At 49.2% G+C, this 16,675-nt stretch overlaps 2 protein-coding genes across 9 annotated transcripts in view; one reads left to right on the top strand and one right to left on the bottom strand.

Annotated features, from left to right (window-relative positions):
• LUZP1 (leucine zipper protein 1) overlaps window positions 1-12,702 on the top strand; it is a 90,748-nt gene extending 78,046 nt beyond the window's left edge. For 5 of the 6 annotated variants that reach the window (XM_061148148.1, XM_061148149.1, XM_061148150.1 and 2 more), the window contains 2 exons: window positions 3,898-7,076; window positions 8,747-12,702. In XM_061148148.1, the coding sequence (XP_061004131.1) occupies window positions 4,017-7,076; window positions 8,747-8,902 (3,216 nt within the window). In that variant the 5' untranslated portion in view covers window positions 3,898-4,016 and the 3' untranslated portion in view covers window positions 8,903-12,702. The remainder of the gene's footprint in view (window positions 1-3,897; window positions 7,077-8,746) is intronic. The other variant, XM_061148151.1, reaches the window with a different exon arrangement.
• A 1,430-nt stretch (window positions 12,703-14,132) lies between these two features.
• Window positions 14,133-16,675, bottom strand: part of KDM1A (lysine demethylase 1A) — a 65,803-nt gene continuing 63,260 nt past the window's right edge. For 2 of the 3 annotated variants that reach the window (XM_061148152.1, XM_061148153.1), the window contains 3 exons: window positions 16,305-16,432; window positions 15,482-15,628; window positions 14,133-14,635 (listed from right to left, as the gene is read on the bottom strand). In XM_061148152.1, coding sequence (XP_061004135.1) covers window positions 14,450-14,635; window positions 15,482-15,628; window positions 16,305-16,432 — 461 coding nt within the window. In that variant the 3' untranslated portion in view covers window positions 14,133-14,449. The remainder of the gene's footprint in view (window positions 14,636-15,481; window positions 15,629-16,304; window positions 16,433-16,675) is intronic. The other variant, XM_061148154.1, reaches the window with a different exon arrangement.

Genomic DNA, 16,675 nt, shown 5'->3' with positions numbered 1-16,675 from the left:
TAAGTTTTTGTCATATATCATTTCCTTCTCACTGAAGAACTTCTTTTAACATTTCTTGTAAGGTGGATCTACTGGCAACAGATCCCCTCAATTTTTATTTGTCCTAGAAAGTGTTTATTTCATCTTCACCGTTGAAGGACAATTTTGTAGGGTACAGAAATCTAGATTGATAGTGTGTTTCTCTCAACATTTCAAATATTTCACTCTACTCTCTTCTCATGGGCTTGATTTCTGAGAAGTCAGATGTTACTTCTTAACTTTGTTTCTCTATAGGTTAGGTATTTTCTCCTCTGAGTTCTTTCAGGATTTTTTCCCATTTATCTTTCATTTTCTGCAGTGTGAATATGACATGCCTTGGGGCTTTTGTTTTAATATTTATCCTGCATGGTGTTCTGAGCTTCCTGAATCTGTGGTTTGCTGTCTGACAGTTTTGGGAAATTGTGTCATTATTGCTTCAAATTTTCTTCTCTTCCTTTCTTCTTCTGGTATCCCCATTACACTTGTGCTAAACTTCTTGTAGTTATCCCACACTTCTTGGATATTCTGTTCCATTCCACCCCCCCCCCCCTTTTTTTTTTCCCTCTTTGCTTTTCAGATTTAGAAGTTTCTGCTGACATACCCTCAAGTGCAGAGACTCTTTACCAACTGTGTCTGGTCTGCTAATGAGACAGTCAGCGACGTTCTTCATTCGTTAGTGACTTTGACCTCTAACATTTCCTTTTGATGCTTTACTATAATTTCCATTTCTTTGCCTCCCTTACCCAGATGTTCTTGGATGTTGTATACTTTTTCCATTAGAGCCTTTAGCATATTATAGTTTTGAATTTCTAATAATTCCAACAGCTCTGCCATAGCTGAGTCTGGTTCTGATTGTCGCTCTGTTTCTTTAAAAACTGTATTTTTAGTTTTTAGTACACTTTGTTATTTTTGTTGAAAGCCGAACATGATGGGTAAAAAGAACTTGGGTGAGTAGGCCTTCAGTGATGTGGTGGTCAGGTGTAGGGGAAGTTTTCTCTTGTTCCATGATTAGGTCTGAGTTTTTAGTGAGCCTCAGGCCCCCGGGCTGTGAATTTCACACATGCTTCTCATTGTCAGGTCCACACGCCACCCCTCTCCCTGCCCCACCCCCGGGTGATACAGGGGGGCTGGAGTTGGGCGTATTCCTTCCTCCATGTAGATGGTTAGAGGGAGCAGGAGTTAGGCATTTCCCATCCCCCAGGTCGGGTAGGTTTGCCCAAGGCTCCAGTAGCTGTGACACTGCTTTCATAATGGTTAATTTTACCCTCCTCCAGCTGGCAGCGCAAGGGGATTTTTCTCCCATCTTCACTGTGGGGACCTGGAGATACAGCTCACAAAGTGTGGCGCATCTTTCCCCACCTCCCCCCAAAAACCCGAGACAAGCTGCCTGTTCTTCTGCCTCCCGAAGGTGTCCACGCTGACAAAACTGCAGTTTGTCAGTGCAGTTTAGGTTTTCCTACTCTGGTACTAGTTCCCATGGAGGTTTCCACTTATGCATTTATGCTCTGGTAAACTGTGATTCTCTGTATCAGCTTGTCTGTCTAACTTGGGGGAAGCGGTTTTCTCTGAGGCCTCAGTTCTCTGATGGATCTGAGAAGAGTTGTTGATTTTGTTTCTTCAGCTTTTTATCGTCAGGAAGAAGTGATGGTTTTAGAAGCTCCTTACATGCTGGGCCCAAAACTGAAAGTCTGCCCTCCTTCTCTATGCTTTTTACTTCTTTTGTGCCTTAACATTTAAAAAAAATATTTTTTATTTTGGCAAAAAATGCATACAATGTGTCATCTTAACCATTTCTAAATGTAAGCTTTATTAGTGTTAGGTGTACACATTGTTGTCCAACCAATATCTGGAACATTTTTTATCTTGCAGAACTGAAACTTTATACCCATTGAACAAGTCCCTATTTCCTCTTTCCTTCAGCCTCTGGCAATCACCATTCTATTTCATTTCTATGAATCTGACTATTTCAGTGAAGTGAAAGTGTTAGTTGCTCAGTTGTGTCTGGCTCTTTGCGACCCCATGAACTGTAGCCCACCAGGCTCCGCTGTCCATGGAATTCTCCAGGCAAGAATACTGGAGTGGGTTGCCATTTCCTTCTCCAGAGAATCCTGCTGACCCAGGGATTGAATCTGGGTCTCCTGCACTGCAGGTAGATTCTCTGCTGTCTGAGCCACCAGGAAAGACTTATTCAGACACCTCATATAAGTGAAATCGTACGATATTTTGTCTTTTGTGACAGCATTATTTCACTTGGCACAGTGTCCTCAAGGTGCATCCATGTTGCATGTTGTAGCATGTATCAGAATTTTCTTCCTTTTTAAGACTGAATAATGTTTCATGGTATGTATATACATTTTGTGTATGCATTCATCCACTGGTGCACACTTAGGTTGCTTCCACCTTTTGGCTTCTGTGAAAAATGCTGCTATGATCACAGGTATGGGGAATTCCCTTGTGGTCCAGTGGTTAGAACTCTGCACCTCTGTGCTTCTGGTGGGGGCCTGGGGTTTGATCTCTGGTTGAGGAATCAAGATCCTGCAAGCTATGTGGTATGGTGCCATCACGAAGGTGGGGGGGAAACCCCAAAAACAGGTGTGCAAATATCTGAGGTCATTCTTTTATTTCTTTGAATATATGCCCAGAAGTGGAATTGCTAGATCATATGGTAATTCTGCTTCTAAATTTTTGAGGAACCATCATGTTTTTTCATACAACATTTTCCCAGCAGCAGTGTATAAGGGTTCTAGTTCTTCACATTGGTATACTTTTTGGGTTTTTTTTTGTTTTTTTTTTTACTTTTTGTTTTTTGATAGTAGTCATCTTTGGATATCATCTTTGGAGAAATGTCTATGCAGATCCTCTGCCCATTTTAAAATCAGGTTGTTTTTTGTTGTTTAGGAGTTCTTTATATATTCTGCCTATTAATACCTTACCAGATATGTGATTAATATCTATTCTTAACAGGGTCTGAGGTTAGTTGTAATGGCACTGTCCTCTTCCCAAAGAATATAACATTTTAAGAACACTTGAATTCTGCTTTCTCTCTTTATGACTTACATGTTGTTATTGTTTAGTGTTTTAGTTCCACTTTGGTTTTATCCTGTTCCTTCGCCCCAGTCAGTCCTCAGTTGATCTTTATTGTTTAACTGAATCATTGCTTAGTTAATTTCTTTTCTGTCTTGCATCTCATGTCTTCTTTAAGTGATCAGTTTCTATATTTTGAAGTATATCCATAAATCGATCTTTCTGTGATGGTCTGTTAATAATAAACACTTAAGGTTTTATTTTCCTCTTAGTCTCAAAAAGTGTCTCTAATTTTATCCTTTTTTCATAGTTCCTCTGGGTATTTACTTCTCGGTTTCAGTTATTTTCTCTTAGAACTTTTTAAAGATATTATTATCATGTCTTACTATCTTCTGCTGACACCCACTTAAAAGTTTCTGCCGAGAATCCAGTGCAGTTGTTATTTCTTTCTTCACAGAATATTTTCCTTTTTCTCCCCCCCAACTTACTGCTTTTAAAAAGGTCTTGTGGTATTTTGCTGTATCCTTATGATGTATAAGTGCAGATTTTATTTTTATCCTCCTTAGGTTGGGAGTTTGCTTCCTGAATATGGAACAATTGGTCATGTGAATGAGGCATTTTTCTGTGTCTTTTTGCTATGCTGCCATTGGTGGCGTTCTTTGTTAGGGTGAAACTAGGCATCAGCCATAAAGAACCAGTGTTTTCCTGCAGGTTTAGTCAGATTTAGTCATTCAGTAAATTTGAATACTTACCATGTTCTAGGCTCAAGAATTACATATGGGAACTCTTACAACTGGGAGCTGAAGTGGAGACTTTAGATTTGCCGCCTAACATGATTTCTGCTTTCTTCTGTAGACTGAGAATGGTCTCCAACTGCCAAAGAAGGTTGTGGATGCCAAGAGAAAGGTAACCGTTTCTCATCCCCTCGAGTGGAATTGGTTGCCTCTGGGAGCCCACATTGGCTGGCAGTAGACATGGCTGAGTTTACAAGCTACAAAGACACTGCTTCCAGCCGCCACCTGCGGTTCAAGTTACAGAGTCTAAGCCGCCGCCTTGATGAGTTGGAGGAAGCCACAAAAAACCTCCAGAAAGCAGAGGATGAGCTCCTGGACCTCCAGGACAAGGTGATTCAGGCGGAAGGCAGCAACTCCAGCATGTTAGCCGAGATTGAAGTGCTGCGCCAGCGAGTGCTGAGGATTGAAGGCAAAGATGAGGAAATCAAGAGAGCAGAGGACCTCTGTCAGCTGATGAAGGAGAAACTTGAAGAGGAGGAAAACCTCACCCGGGAGCTGAAATCTGAGATTGAGCGGCTTCAGAAACGGATGGCGGAACTGGAGAAGCTAGAGGAGGCCTTCAGCAGGAGTAAGAATGACTGCACCCAGCTCTGTCTGAGCCTGAATGAGGAGAGAAACCTGACAAAGAAGATCTCCTCAGAGCTGGAGATGCTCCGGGTCAAAGTGAAAGAACTGGAGTCTTCCGAGGACCGGCTGGATAAGACCGAGCAGGGTTTAGTGTCCGAGTTAGAGAAGCTGAAGTCACTCACTCTGAGCTTCGTCAGCGAGAGGAAACACTGGAATGAAAAGGAGAAGGAAAACGAGAAACTCATAAGAGAGCTTACTCAGAAATTAGAGCAGAACAAAAAAATAAACCGGGATTACGCCAGGAATGCTTCTAATCTTCTGGAGAGGAACGACCTGCGGATTGAAGATGGGATCTCTTCCACACTGCCGTCCAAAGAATCAAGGAGGAAGGGCGCTCTGGACTATCTGAAGCAGGCCGAGAATGAAACAAGAAACAAGTCAGAAAATGAAAAGAACCGAAATCAGGAAGACAACAAAGTAAAAGACCTTAACCAAGAGATTGAGAAACTTAAGACACAGATCAAACATTTTGAATCTTTGGAGGAAGAGCTTAAGAAAATGAGGGCCAAAAATAATGATCTTCAGGATAATTACCTAAGTGAACAAAATAAAAACAAACTCTTAGCCAGCCAGCTGGAGGAGATAAAGCTACAAATCAAGAAACAGAAAGAATTAGAGAACGGGGAGGTGGAAGGGGAAGACGCTTTCCTCTCCAGCAGAGGCAGGCATGAGAGGACTAAGCTTAGAGGCCATGGGAATGAGGCATCATTGAAGCACACGGCCCGGGAACTGTCCCCTCAGCATAAGCGGGAAAGGCACCGGAACAGGGAATTGGCTCTCAACAATGAAAACCCTCTGAACAACAGGCAGGTTTCCTCTCCCAGCTTTACCAGCAGGAGGGCAGCCAAAGCTTCCCACGCAGGGCCAGGTGCAGACAGTGGGGCTCAGGAGACGAGGAGAGCCGAAGATCGATTCACGTCTGGCTCCTCGCAGAGCGAAGGGAAGAAGTCCAGGGAGCAGCCGTCGGTGCTCAGCCGCTACCCGCCGGCTGCTCAGGAGCACAATAAGGGCTGGAAGGGCGCTCCCAAGCCAGGTGCTGAGAGTGGGTTGAAGGGAAAAGTAGAGAAGGCAACGCGAACGTTTAGTGATAACACCCATGGATCTGTTTCCAATGACGTGCTGGGGAGAGGTGACAAGGCTTCCGACACCTCCACTGAGGCCCCCTTTGGCAAGAGGGGGCATGTGCCTGGCAGTGGGAGTCAAACAACGTCGGCTGCAGATGCTGGCAGCTCTAAAGCCATTGGAGCCCTGGCCATATCGCGACGATCTTCCTCAGAAGGGCTCTCTAAGGGGAAGAAGGCCGCCAGTGGCCTGGAGGCTGACACCAGTTTCCCCAGTTCCAAGACTCCACCTCTATCAAAGTATCCGTATAGCTCCAGGAGCCAAGAGAACATCCTTCAGGGCTTTTCAACCTCAAGTAAAGAAGGAGTTGAACAACCTGTGGCAGTTGTGATGGAAGACAGTAGTCAGCATGAGGCCCTGAGGTGTCGAGTCACCAAGTCCAGTGGCAGAGAGAAGCCGGACTCGGACGACGACATGGACGTGGTGTCTCTTGTTACTGCCAAGTTGGTGAACACGACCATCACTCCAGAGCCAGAACCCCCGCAGCAGCCCCATGCGAGAGAAAAGGCCAAATCCCGGGGGGCGGTTAGAGCCTCCCTGTTTGAGAATGATAAAGACGTGGGAACAGAAAATGAATCTGGGAAAGCTGTCAGAGCCTCCGCCAATGCCATGGAGCTCCCAGAGGCCAACGGCCCCGGGGCAAAAAGCCAGCGGCCCTTCAGCCCCAGAGAGGCCTTGCGGTCTAGAGCCATCATCAAACCTGTCATCATTGATAAGGATGTGAAAAAAATCATGGGAGGATCCGGAACTGAGGCCGCATTGGAAAAACAGAAATCTGCTTCCAGACCAGGGCCAAACAAAGTGACCAGCAGCATAACTATCTACCCCTCGGACAGTGGCAGCCCACGAGCCGCTCCGGGCGAGGCCCCGCGGGAGAGGCACACGTCCACTGGCAACATCCAGGTGGGGCTGCCGGAGCCCGCCTCGGTGAGCAACCACGTCAGCGCCCCCTTTGAGCTCTCCATCCACAAACACGACATCACCCTGCAGTTCAGCGAAGCGGAGAGAACGGGAGATGGGTCCCCGAAGAACAGGCCGGAAACTGTGGTCTCTCGGAGCAGCATTATAATCAAGCCGTCAGACCCCGTGGAGAGGAGCAGCCATGCGCCCACAGCGGAGACGATCAGGTGGAAGAGCCACAGTGCGCCTTCAGAAGCGGGCGCTTCGGATGCCAGACACGTCACTGTGCGCAACGCCTGGAAGAGCAGGCGAGACGTGAACTCTTCAGAAGACTCCCCAGGTCGGGTAGGTAAACACGCGGAGTCTCCCAACCTCCACACCCAGAGATTGTCCACAGACTGTTCAGACTTTGAGCAGCCCGGCTCGTACCTTTCTGAGCAGGGCACTCGAAGGAGCGGCACCTCTGGGGATGCCCCCGAGCTCGCCTGCAGAAGGACCCACAGCAGCCTCACCGTGTCGGAGGTGTTCGCGCGGCGGAGTCGGGCAGGGGACGCCGTCCCAGCTGAGGCCTGGAACCACTCGGCGGGCACGGTAGGTCCCGCTTCTCCCCCTTGCCCCCTTCTCCTCCCACCTTTGCCCCTCTCTCCTGCGCTTTCTTCTTGGTTCTCCTCTGCCCCGGCCTGTGTGACTCGGGATGCTGGAGACTTTGGGGTTAGGAGACACTGAGCAAGAACTCAGTGGTTCAGAGGACTGCTGAACATAAGGTGGATTGGGCCGGAAAGAAGAGGGCAGTACCTTGCAGAAGGTATTGGGCAGAGGGCAGCATGAATTTCCAAAACCCTTTTTCCCAATTTGTCTTTTCCGTTTGCCTCCATACATGAAGGGTACAGAAGAGGAGAGATGCGGCCTGTTCTCGTGGTTTGCCGGAGCAGCCAGAGGCGCTTGGCTCCTGGCCCTGCAGAGGGGCACGCGGGCTGCCGGGAGGCGCTGGTGAAACGAGCCCCGCGCCCTCTCTATAGGCAGAGGCGGGCCGAGGCAGGGAGCGCTTTGGCTACCTCAGGTTAGACTGTAGAGTTTTGCCAGCCGCTGGCACGTAGGGGCTGAGGAGAGCTAGGGCTTACCCTGGGCCTACGGTGATAGGCTTTACACCTGAGCATCACTCTTCATCCCCCGTGTCTATCTAGCCCGTTATACCGCCAGTCTGAAGGCAGGGCTGGTTGGCTCTGTGTGGCCTGTTACTGAACAGACAGATCCAGAATCTCCCCTTACCCGAGGGTCCGAGGCCAGATCAGCGTGTGGTGGGAAGCCCCTGGCAGTGTCTTTCAGATGTGAGTCCTGTGATGAAGAAAGACATCTTCGACCCAAGATATTGTTCCCTTCTTTTAAAAGGCAGGGGGTGACTGTATTGAGTTAAAAAGCCCTGGGAGTCTTTACAGAGTACTCAATACCGGACAGCACTTCTCTACCCAGCGTCCCATTCATTCTCTCCAGCAGCCCTGGGGTGTGTGGGGGGCGGTGATATTATTCCTGTGTTTCAGACACAGAAGCTGAGGGTCAGAGACACAAGGTGCCTCACCCAAGGCCACCCAGCAGAATTACTGGAAGAGCTAAGATCTGAATCCACAATTCTGATCTCTAAACCCAGTGCTCGTTTGCCTTGCCAGCTGGACCTTCTCGCCCACACTTGCATTCTCTGATCTGCATTTGCTTGGGTGGGAGGACCAACAAGAACATTCGAAAGGCAGAATTCTGCGAGGAGTGGAGAAAGTTGGATGAAGCTGAAGCTTTGGTTGTCTGAAAAGTGTAGGGTGAAGGGCACGTACGGGATCTGGTAGGAAAGGCCTGTGAGCCTTTGGTAGTTTGTGGGCGGGAAGTCGGATAAGCGCTGGCCATCTTCCTTCTCACACCTTCCTGCCTGTCCACCGAGCACATGGCTCTGACCCCGAGAGGCAGGCAGCCTGCGTTTGCAGCCCTCCAGGACTGCTGGCCCCTATTGGGGGCCCCACCTCAGTGCCCCTGCTTCCGGTGCGGCCCATCTTGGGGTTCCCCTTCAGCTGTGAGCCTCCAGTCTACCTCGGGAGCCCTGAGCAGCTCAGAGCTGGCCACAGGAGCTTGTCTGCTGGCCTTCCCTTTCCAGCTCTGCCGTGGGCTCTCTGTACCCCATCTCCCCCTGCTGGGAAGGACCACGGGGCTGGGTGTGCGGGCATCTCGTTCCTCACTTGGGTTGTCCTGCGTGGCTGACTTTTGTCCTGTTGGCACAGGAGGAAGGGGACGACTGCACCCTCAGCGTCTACAGGCGACTGCACAACTCCCTCGAGAGGTCTGAACTGTCCGTGAAGCAGGGGCCGCCGGAGCCCGGGCGCACGCGGGCTGAGGAGCGGTTGCGGCCCACCAGGCCCTGTGCCGAGGACAACTGAGCCGGCCAGGCAATGCCTGCCGTCTCCTCTGCCCCTGCTTCTCAGCTCATCCACCTTTGCGCCCTGTGAAGGAGCCAGGCCAGACCCCAGGCCTTGGCTGGGAGACTGTGCCGGAGAGCCAGGCTGTGGCCTGTTGCTTGCCCGTTGGCCAGAGGGGATCAGAAACTACACGCGGGACATGGTCACCCGGGCCCAGCCTTCCCTGATGCATGAGTTTTCTCTCCTTGTCCCTGTGCCCCGGGTAGGATGGGCCAGTCCAGCCCCCAAATGAGGAAAGATCTAGAGAACCCCTTGGATCCCCGCCACACAACAGCAGCCAAATCTCCTCCCAGCTCCTGGGTGGGTTGTGTCGTTGGGCAACCCCTTCTGTGTGGTTAACGTTCTGATTCCTTAGTATCCTCACCGCATCCAGCTCACTCATCGTTTGCCCAAGGGGCCTGCGCACCCACCAGCCATCAGCTCCATCTGGGGGGCCTCCGTTTCTTCCCCGGTGGAGTTCCTCAGACTTTTACAGTGAGAGAGATCTGTGTCGCCTCTAAGCGTTTACGGAACTACCCTTTAGGTTGACGTTTCTCTGACTTGTCCCCCTGGCTGACCATTGTTTTCCGGGGTCAGAGCACACGGGTACCCTGCCTACTGGAATGGCATCATCCCTCCCCGCCAACCCCGGCTCTCTGCTCACCTTCCAAAGGCACCTGGGAGCACATGAGCCTCACGTGTCTCCTTCCCTGGCCACCAACCGTGCTGCTGGCCTGGCCTGCGCCTCCCCTGCAGCTGGAGACCTCAGGCTGGCTGCATTATCTCCTCCTCTGGAATATGTCCAGACTCCACTGGGCCAGACCCAGCATCCTCTACCTTCTAGGAAGTGCCAGCGTGGGGGAAGGGGGACAGGAAGAAGCAATTTCCCTTAGTCACTCCACTCCATGGAGCAATAGCTCCATGAAAAAGGCGTGGACTCTATTCATCCTCCTGATCCCTGTGGAGGAGGTATCGCACTTTACCAAGTTGATGCATTCCTACCAGAAGCGGGCCCATGAGTTCTGCAAACCAACGATCGTTGTGATTTCATTGGAGGAAAGGTAATCGTGCCCATCAAGAGCCCCAGGTTTATACAATTCAGAATGCAGCAAACCTTTCAGGAAGCCACATAAATAAAAATTGATTACAGTTTCCTTATACCAGTCCCATGGAGAAGAACCATATATTCTTTGCACTGCTTTTTCTATAGCATTCTCTCAGTTCAAAGGGATCCCTTTTCAAAGGCTGCCTTTATGAAGCCAACACTGTTCCTTCATAATGACAGATGGCACTGGAGTCGAGGTTGGCTTTACACTTCCCTCCTGTGTGACCTTGGGCAAATCATTGTCCTCTTGGGGCCTCAGTTTCCTTATCTATGAAATTAGTTCTTTAAAATGGTCTCTGAGGGTCGTAAACCTGGCATTTTAAGTTTTGTTTCCACCCTGTGGGGGGGGGGGGGTAATTCTCACTGTTGGAAGGTATTAACCAAATGGGTTTACATGTGTCCTTCCCACTGCCTTTGTTTTTCTGGGCCTTATTCTTTCCAGTTTCCTGTGTTTTAATGTCGAGAGGATGAACTCAGAGAAGTTACCTTGGCCCTGCTTTCCCAGTCTGTGAAACGGAAGGGCTGGATGAGATGGTCTCTGTGGCCCTTCTCAACACCAACCTTGCCCAGAGCCGCAGCAGGCCACGAGCTTTCCATCCAGTGCTTCTCGCATCTTCTCTGCCTCCACTCAGGGTGGGAGTCAGCATTCGCCCCTCCCTTGTTGGCGTCAGGTCTGGCAAACCTGGAGGGGGCATGGGGAGCACCTCCCTGACTTTCACGGACTGGAGTGTTTTGCTCATACTCCCATTTCCCGGAGTTTTGCCAGTCTAAGGGTTGTAATGTGGTTTGCCTTTTCTCCTCATCGCTGCCTCAGATGCTCAAGATGCTGTTTTCAGAATCTCTTCCTGCTGCTTTTCCTGGCTCAAGGCTGCAACCCCTCACTTGTAGCCTCCCTGCCATTCTTCACTGGTCAGCAACCCTTCGAGTCCAGAGGAAATCAGACCTGTGTGGTCATCAACTGAGACTGTAGGAAGTTGGGTCTGTGGCTCTTTGCGGGTGGAAACAGGCGCCAGACGTGCCTGCAGAGGTCTCACCAGTCATTCTTCTCTCTGGGCGTTTGGAGCCCTGGATTCTGGTGCTGTATACAGCTCCTGGTGCCAAAGTCTGGATCTTTCCCCAGCTCAGCGGCACCAGCGTCTGCCACCGCCCAGAATGCTCTGTGGGAGAGGGACGGCTGTGGGGCCCTCTTACTGGGGCTGCTGACTTAAACTCTGAGTGCAATAGGGTTTGATTGTACAATTATTTCAGGATAAATATTGTTTCCTTATTCTGCACACTTTCTAGAGCCCGCTGTAAAATAGATTTTATTTTTAAACGTCCTCACCATTGCAGAAAATACTATTTGTAATAGCAAGTGAAGGCTAGAGGCACAGTTCCTCGGGCTTCAAATGGCTGGCAAGGCTGGCTCTCAAATTCCAAAGTTGGAAGGCCCGTTTCCGAAAAGCAATCTAGGCATGACTGTCTGGCCCCGGACCTCACCATCAGAGGTCCTGGAGGAAACTTCCAAATGGGAGACCTAGTAGTTGAATAATTGTCTTATCAAGCCAAATATTCCCACTGTCGCAGCCAACACACCCACTTTTTACGACCAGCCTCTTCCACAGCCTGGCTCTGACTCGGACTTTTCCTGGCAGGTGTGTGGCTGTGGGAGGCTCCTAGGAGGGTCGGGGAATCTGGCACTCCAAGAGCTGCTCGGCTGGAGGAAGGGGTGCTGGAGGCAGAGCTGGCTACACGCGAGGAGCTGGTCTCCGCCACCTGCTGCCGCCCGTCTCACCACTCGTGACACTCAGAACAGTCAGAGAAAGGGAGGATGGGGATGGTGGGCGAGGAAACCGTAGCTGTCCTGCTCTTGTGAGGCGAGGAAAGAGTTACGGGTGGCGGACGGGCTGCAGTGGGCCAAGGACTCCAACCTCAGCCACAGGCGAGCTTGCACATAACTCCTCACCCTCTCATGGGGGTGGGGGCGTCTGTACTGATCTTGGACTTGTCTCGGGGCAGTTTTACTTCTTTACATTCAGTGGGTTAGTGCCAAGTGCTCCCACTTCCCAGGAAAGGACTGGTGACCCCATCTCCGGGTCCCCAGCTGCCTTTGTTGGTGTGGGCTTATTGTTACTCTGACAAGACTGCTTTGGAAGAGCTGCTTTTAGGGATTCCCTTTTAAATACCCCAGGTTGGGAACAGGGTTCTCACAGCCTCACAGCCAAGATCATAGGAAAGGGGCCCTATTTTCCTGCTGCTTCACAGCTCAGAACATGTACTGAATGGAATGTATTTTTAAGAGAATAAAGTCTATTTTTTCTTTTTTTTTGTATTTTAAAGATTGGGAGGGCCAGGGAAGTAGCCCTCAAATAAACTGTTATTACCTAATAGGCCCCCTGGCTGGGGACACGTCAGTGTGTTGGCCTGCACCCACTCGCTCAGGCGGGCCCTCTGGCCGCTCCCGTGCCCCTTGGAGGCTGGGTGCAGCAGCTTCTCTTACATTCCTGCTCCAAGCACGGGACCAAGGAGGCCAGACCCTGTCGCTGGAAACCAGGGCAAAGCCGTGAGCAGTGACTCAGGGCTCCTGGGGTGCATGTGTGTAGTTGAAGCTGCCTGTCTGCATGTATCCTCTGGCTCTAATGCGGTCTGTTGGCTCTGCAGCACAATATGTAACCAATAAAGCTCCCTCGTTTCCACATGCTCTGTGTGAGTGTGGGTCAGTGATGCCGTTTTCCTTGATGTCATGTCTGTGTACAACTGTTGCTATGCATTGGTGCAGCTAGTGTATTTCACTGTGTTTTACTGAAAATACTCAGCCAATTACAGATGCCATTAAGGACTGGAAACCCAGCTGAGGCTATGGATGTTTCCTCACACTCATGTAAGGGGAGTTAGAATCACAAAGCAGTTATTTTATTGCTGCATTTTACTTTTAGGCTTATCTGTCATCAGATACACACAAAACAATTATCTGTATCTCCCAGGCTGCCTATATCATTAAATAACACAAACTCTTTAAAGAGCACATATCACTACATCAGACACCTAAGCCCCTGAGGTAACAGATGTTCATGGCAAAGCTAGGGTTCAAATATAGGTTGTATTCCAAAGTCAGTATACTTTCTACTCCCTGTTCTCACCTTGAGGTCATGGTTACACCACTTGTCCTAATCCCGGTATGCAAATTTTCCCATGGTTGTCATTCATTCCACCTAGGGAAAATGCCCTCTCCCTCTCCACCTTCTAGTCAGACTATAACGTCCTTAAATCTTACTAAGGATAAAACCTCATTTAAACTATTCTTAGGAAAGAATTGACTAACAGGAGTAAAATCCAATTTATTGAAGCAGATTATGTACCCACACTTAACCGGTAACATAGTCTGTTAGGAGCCCTTTGGAAGAAACAGGTGCTGTTCCTTTTTTGTAAAAACGTTTTAACCTTACATGGCGAAGATGATTTTGCAAATGTGACTAAGCATTTTGACATAGGAGAGGTGATCTGGGTGGGCCTTAAATGAAATCAGAAGTATCCTTATAAGAGGGAGACCAGAACAAGATAGGGTGATGATGGAAGCAGAGACTGGGTAATGTGTTTTTAAGATGAGGAAGGGGCCACAAGCCAAAGAATACAGTCACTAGAAGCTGAAGGAGCAAGGAAATGGAATATTCTGACAGAGTCTGCGTAGCTATTATCTAAACCCTTGATCTCCTTAAAACTTTCATATCAGTACCTTGGAGAGAAGTGGAAAGTCAGCATGCACCCATGGGAGGGAATCTAGGGGAATAAAGCCAGAACGGTCTGCCAGAGGCCCAACCAACCTTTGTGTCAAAGCTTGTGTTTTATCTTGGAAATTCATTCAGCTTCCTAACACCCATATGCATGACCTGCAGGTCCATATCCGTGGCACATGGTCACCCCACAGTCCCGGTGGTGGGCCAGTCTAGCCCCACAGACAAGGAAGCGTTCTGCTTCTGTGTGAAACCCCTTGGTCCTGTCTTCTGATCACACCAAACCATTTTCTCCTTTATCTCATTTAAACATGGATAAACTTGGCATTTTCAAAGGAGTATCACCCCTGCTTTATATAGAACTCTAACCCCAGGGGGAAACAAAAATCAGTCCTGATTTTCTATGAAGTTTTATTCTCAAAATATAAAAAACCACCACAGACAGAGACTAAGACGTTCTCTCCCAGTACTTGCTTCCCTCAGTCCTGATGAAGAACAGACTCTCAGACGAATGGAACAAGTGCCTCCCTAGCTCTAAGTCACAGAGGAGGCCACCCCCTTGGCCACCTGGCCATCAGGGGCTTTGCTTAGCAGCGACCTGGAGCCCAGAGGCGGGGCGAGTGTCTCAGTGGAATCTATTTTCTGCTAGAAGAGCTTTGCTTATTATGCAGCAGGAGACGCGCGCGTGGGCTGCTTCCCTTAGAACATGCCGTCTCACATGCTCGGGGCCTGCTGTGCAGGGACGCCGGGTGTGGCCTGGCGAGGCAGGGTGTACATGGCCCCCAAGAACTGGTCTGCAATCCTTCCTGCTTCTCGCAGCCCGCTCAGCAGAGCACCATGGACCGTGGCTGGGTAGTTACGGATTGTATGTTCTCCAGCAAAGAAGAGTCGAGGAATAGGCTATTTCAGGAAAAAAAATACAGAAAATCAGCAGGCTGCAAATATGCCGCCTTATTGTATTTGAACTGCCAAACTCCTGTTGGCCTTTGAAGGCTCACTACCTCCGTTCCATTACTGGTCCATCAACCTACCAAAAAGGGTCTCCCTTATTAGCAGGCAACTCCCTAAAGCACACAGGGGTAGAAACAGGGCACTGAAGCTCAGTGCAGCCTTAGTTCCAGGCTTGGTGTTTACCTGCACCTGGGCTTATTTATCAGTTTAATTCTGGGGAACATCCAGTAGACCTTCCTTTGCCTGATGCAGCATGTACTGGGGGTGTGGTGTCCTGACTACTCTGAATCACAGACAACACAGTACTTGTTCTTATTCTGGGACACCTGCCTCAGTTTAGAGCAGACCTCAACACAGGGCTCTGGGAAACCATGACTGCTCATAAAGACCTCAGGTTATTTCTTAGGGGCATTTCCTGGAAGCCCCTAAGTAACTGGGATGCTGCAACAATCCTATGAGCCAGTACAAAATGGGGCATAATTAAAGATTAAAACACACACAATCTGAATAAGGAAAAAGTAACTGGTTTATACTTTGGACTCTTCCATTCTGAACACAGACTAGACTGACAAAGCCTATAAGTAACAACTAACACACACAATATTTCTCCTCCCTTTCCTTCTGCTCTTGATTATCTGAAAGGGTTCGAGAACAGATTAAAAATTTGAAGAAAATCTTTTTAAAAGATTAAAATCTAAAAAAACCAACCAAACCAACAGCACTATTTTCACCCTGAGATCCTGGGGTACTGGCCTATTTCCAAATAAGCTCAGGCAGAGTCTGCCAGTCTCTCACCTGTGGGGCACCTGGAATTGAGGGGCCAGGAGTGATTGGCTGGGCCATTAAGTCATAGTCATTCCCAGACGACCCCGCGGCCACGTAGGAGTAGGAGCCCCGGGCCCAGGGGTCAGCGCGCCAGCGAGACACTACCGTTTCCTTGGGCTGAAGAGAAAACATGAGCGGGCGTCATTACTGGACACTAAGGACAAACCGTGCGTTTCTGGAAGGTGGGAAAGCTGTAACGGGCTGGGATACAGGGAGACACGAGTGCTGGCCAAGTGATAAACGCTGCTGCTCTGAAACAAAACACAGAGGCCTTCTCAGGCTGCAAGGAGGTTCCAGGCTGCCTTCTCTGCTATGAATCTAGAGATTTACCTAGGACCTGACCTGTATTCCCTTTTGATTTTAAAATTCACATGAAGCATTAATATGCCTTATCTCAAAGGAATCATAAGAGTGTTTCAATGGACTTAAATAATAATAGAAAAAAAGTATCAAGATAATCTCTTAAAACTTCCTTAAGGGAGTTTGGCCACTTTATCTAAAAGGTGGTCGGGGAAGTTGGGGGGCAGGTGAGGGGTGTGACTGCACAAGTAGAGACGACAGACAACACAAGTGAACAAAGGCAGTAAACAGCCTTCTCAATCCCCTGGCCCATGCACTGGGGGCTTTTCTCAAAACTATACTTGGGGCATGAACTCTAAACAGTAAACCCAGCACACCCTCGATTCTGGCTGAAACTGCCCTGATTAAGAATTCTGCTGCGACTGGCGATCCGTCAAACCCTGTTGTAGTCTTATGGCCCCAGATCCCTGCCTGCCCCGCCCCGCTTACTCACCTGGGGCACCGCACTGCTGCCAAAAATCCCCTTGAGGATGGCCAGGCATCGGCCAACAATCACATCATCACTTATGTTTTCCATGATGCCAGCAGCTTCTCCTGCCACGAGGGCCAACAGTATTGGAGCTGAAGAGACAAAGGATAATTCTAGAGTCCTACAGATTTTTCCCAAGTACTTCCTTATCAGGTCCCACGTCATTCTTGGCTGTTTGAAATCTGATGGCTAACAGACTACATATGCACCACTCATGCTAGATGTGTTTCTGAGCTAGCAACTTGAATCCTGTCCCCTGAAGGGAGCTGGCAAATCCCACTAAGTGAAACGTGACTCATGTATTTCACTGCATATAACCTGGCAGAATACAGAAG

The sequence above is a fragment of the Dama dama genome, chromosome 8, assembly GCF_033118175.1.
Source record: "Dama dama isolate Ldn47 chromosome 8, ASM3311817v1, whole genome shotgun sequence".
NCBI classification, from domain to species: domain Eukaryota; kingdom Metazoa; phylum Chordata; class Mammalia; order Artiodactyla; family Cervidae; genus Dama; species Dama dama.
Note: the sequence above shows the minus strand (reverse complement) of the source record. Positions and strands in the feature narration are given on the sequence as shown.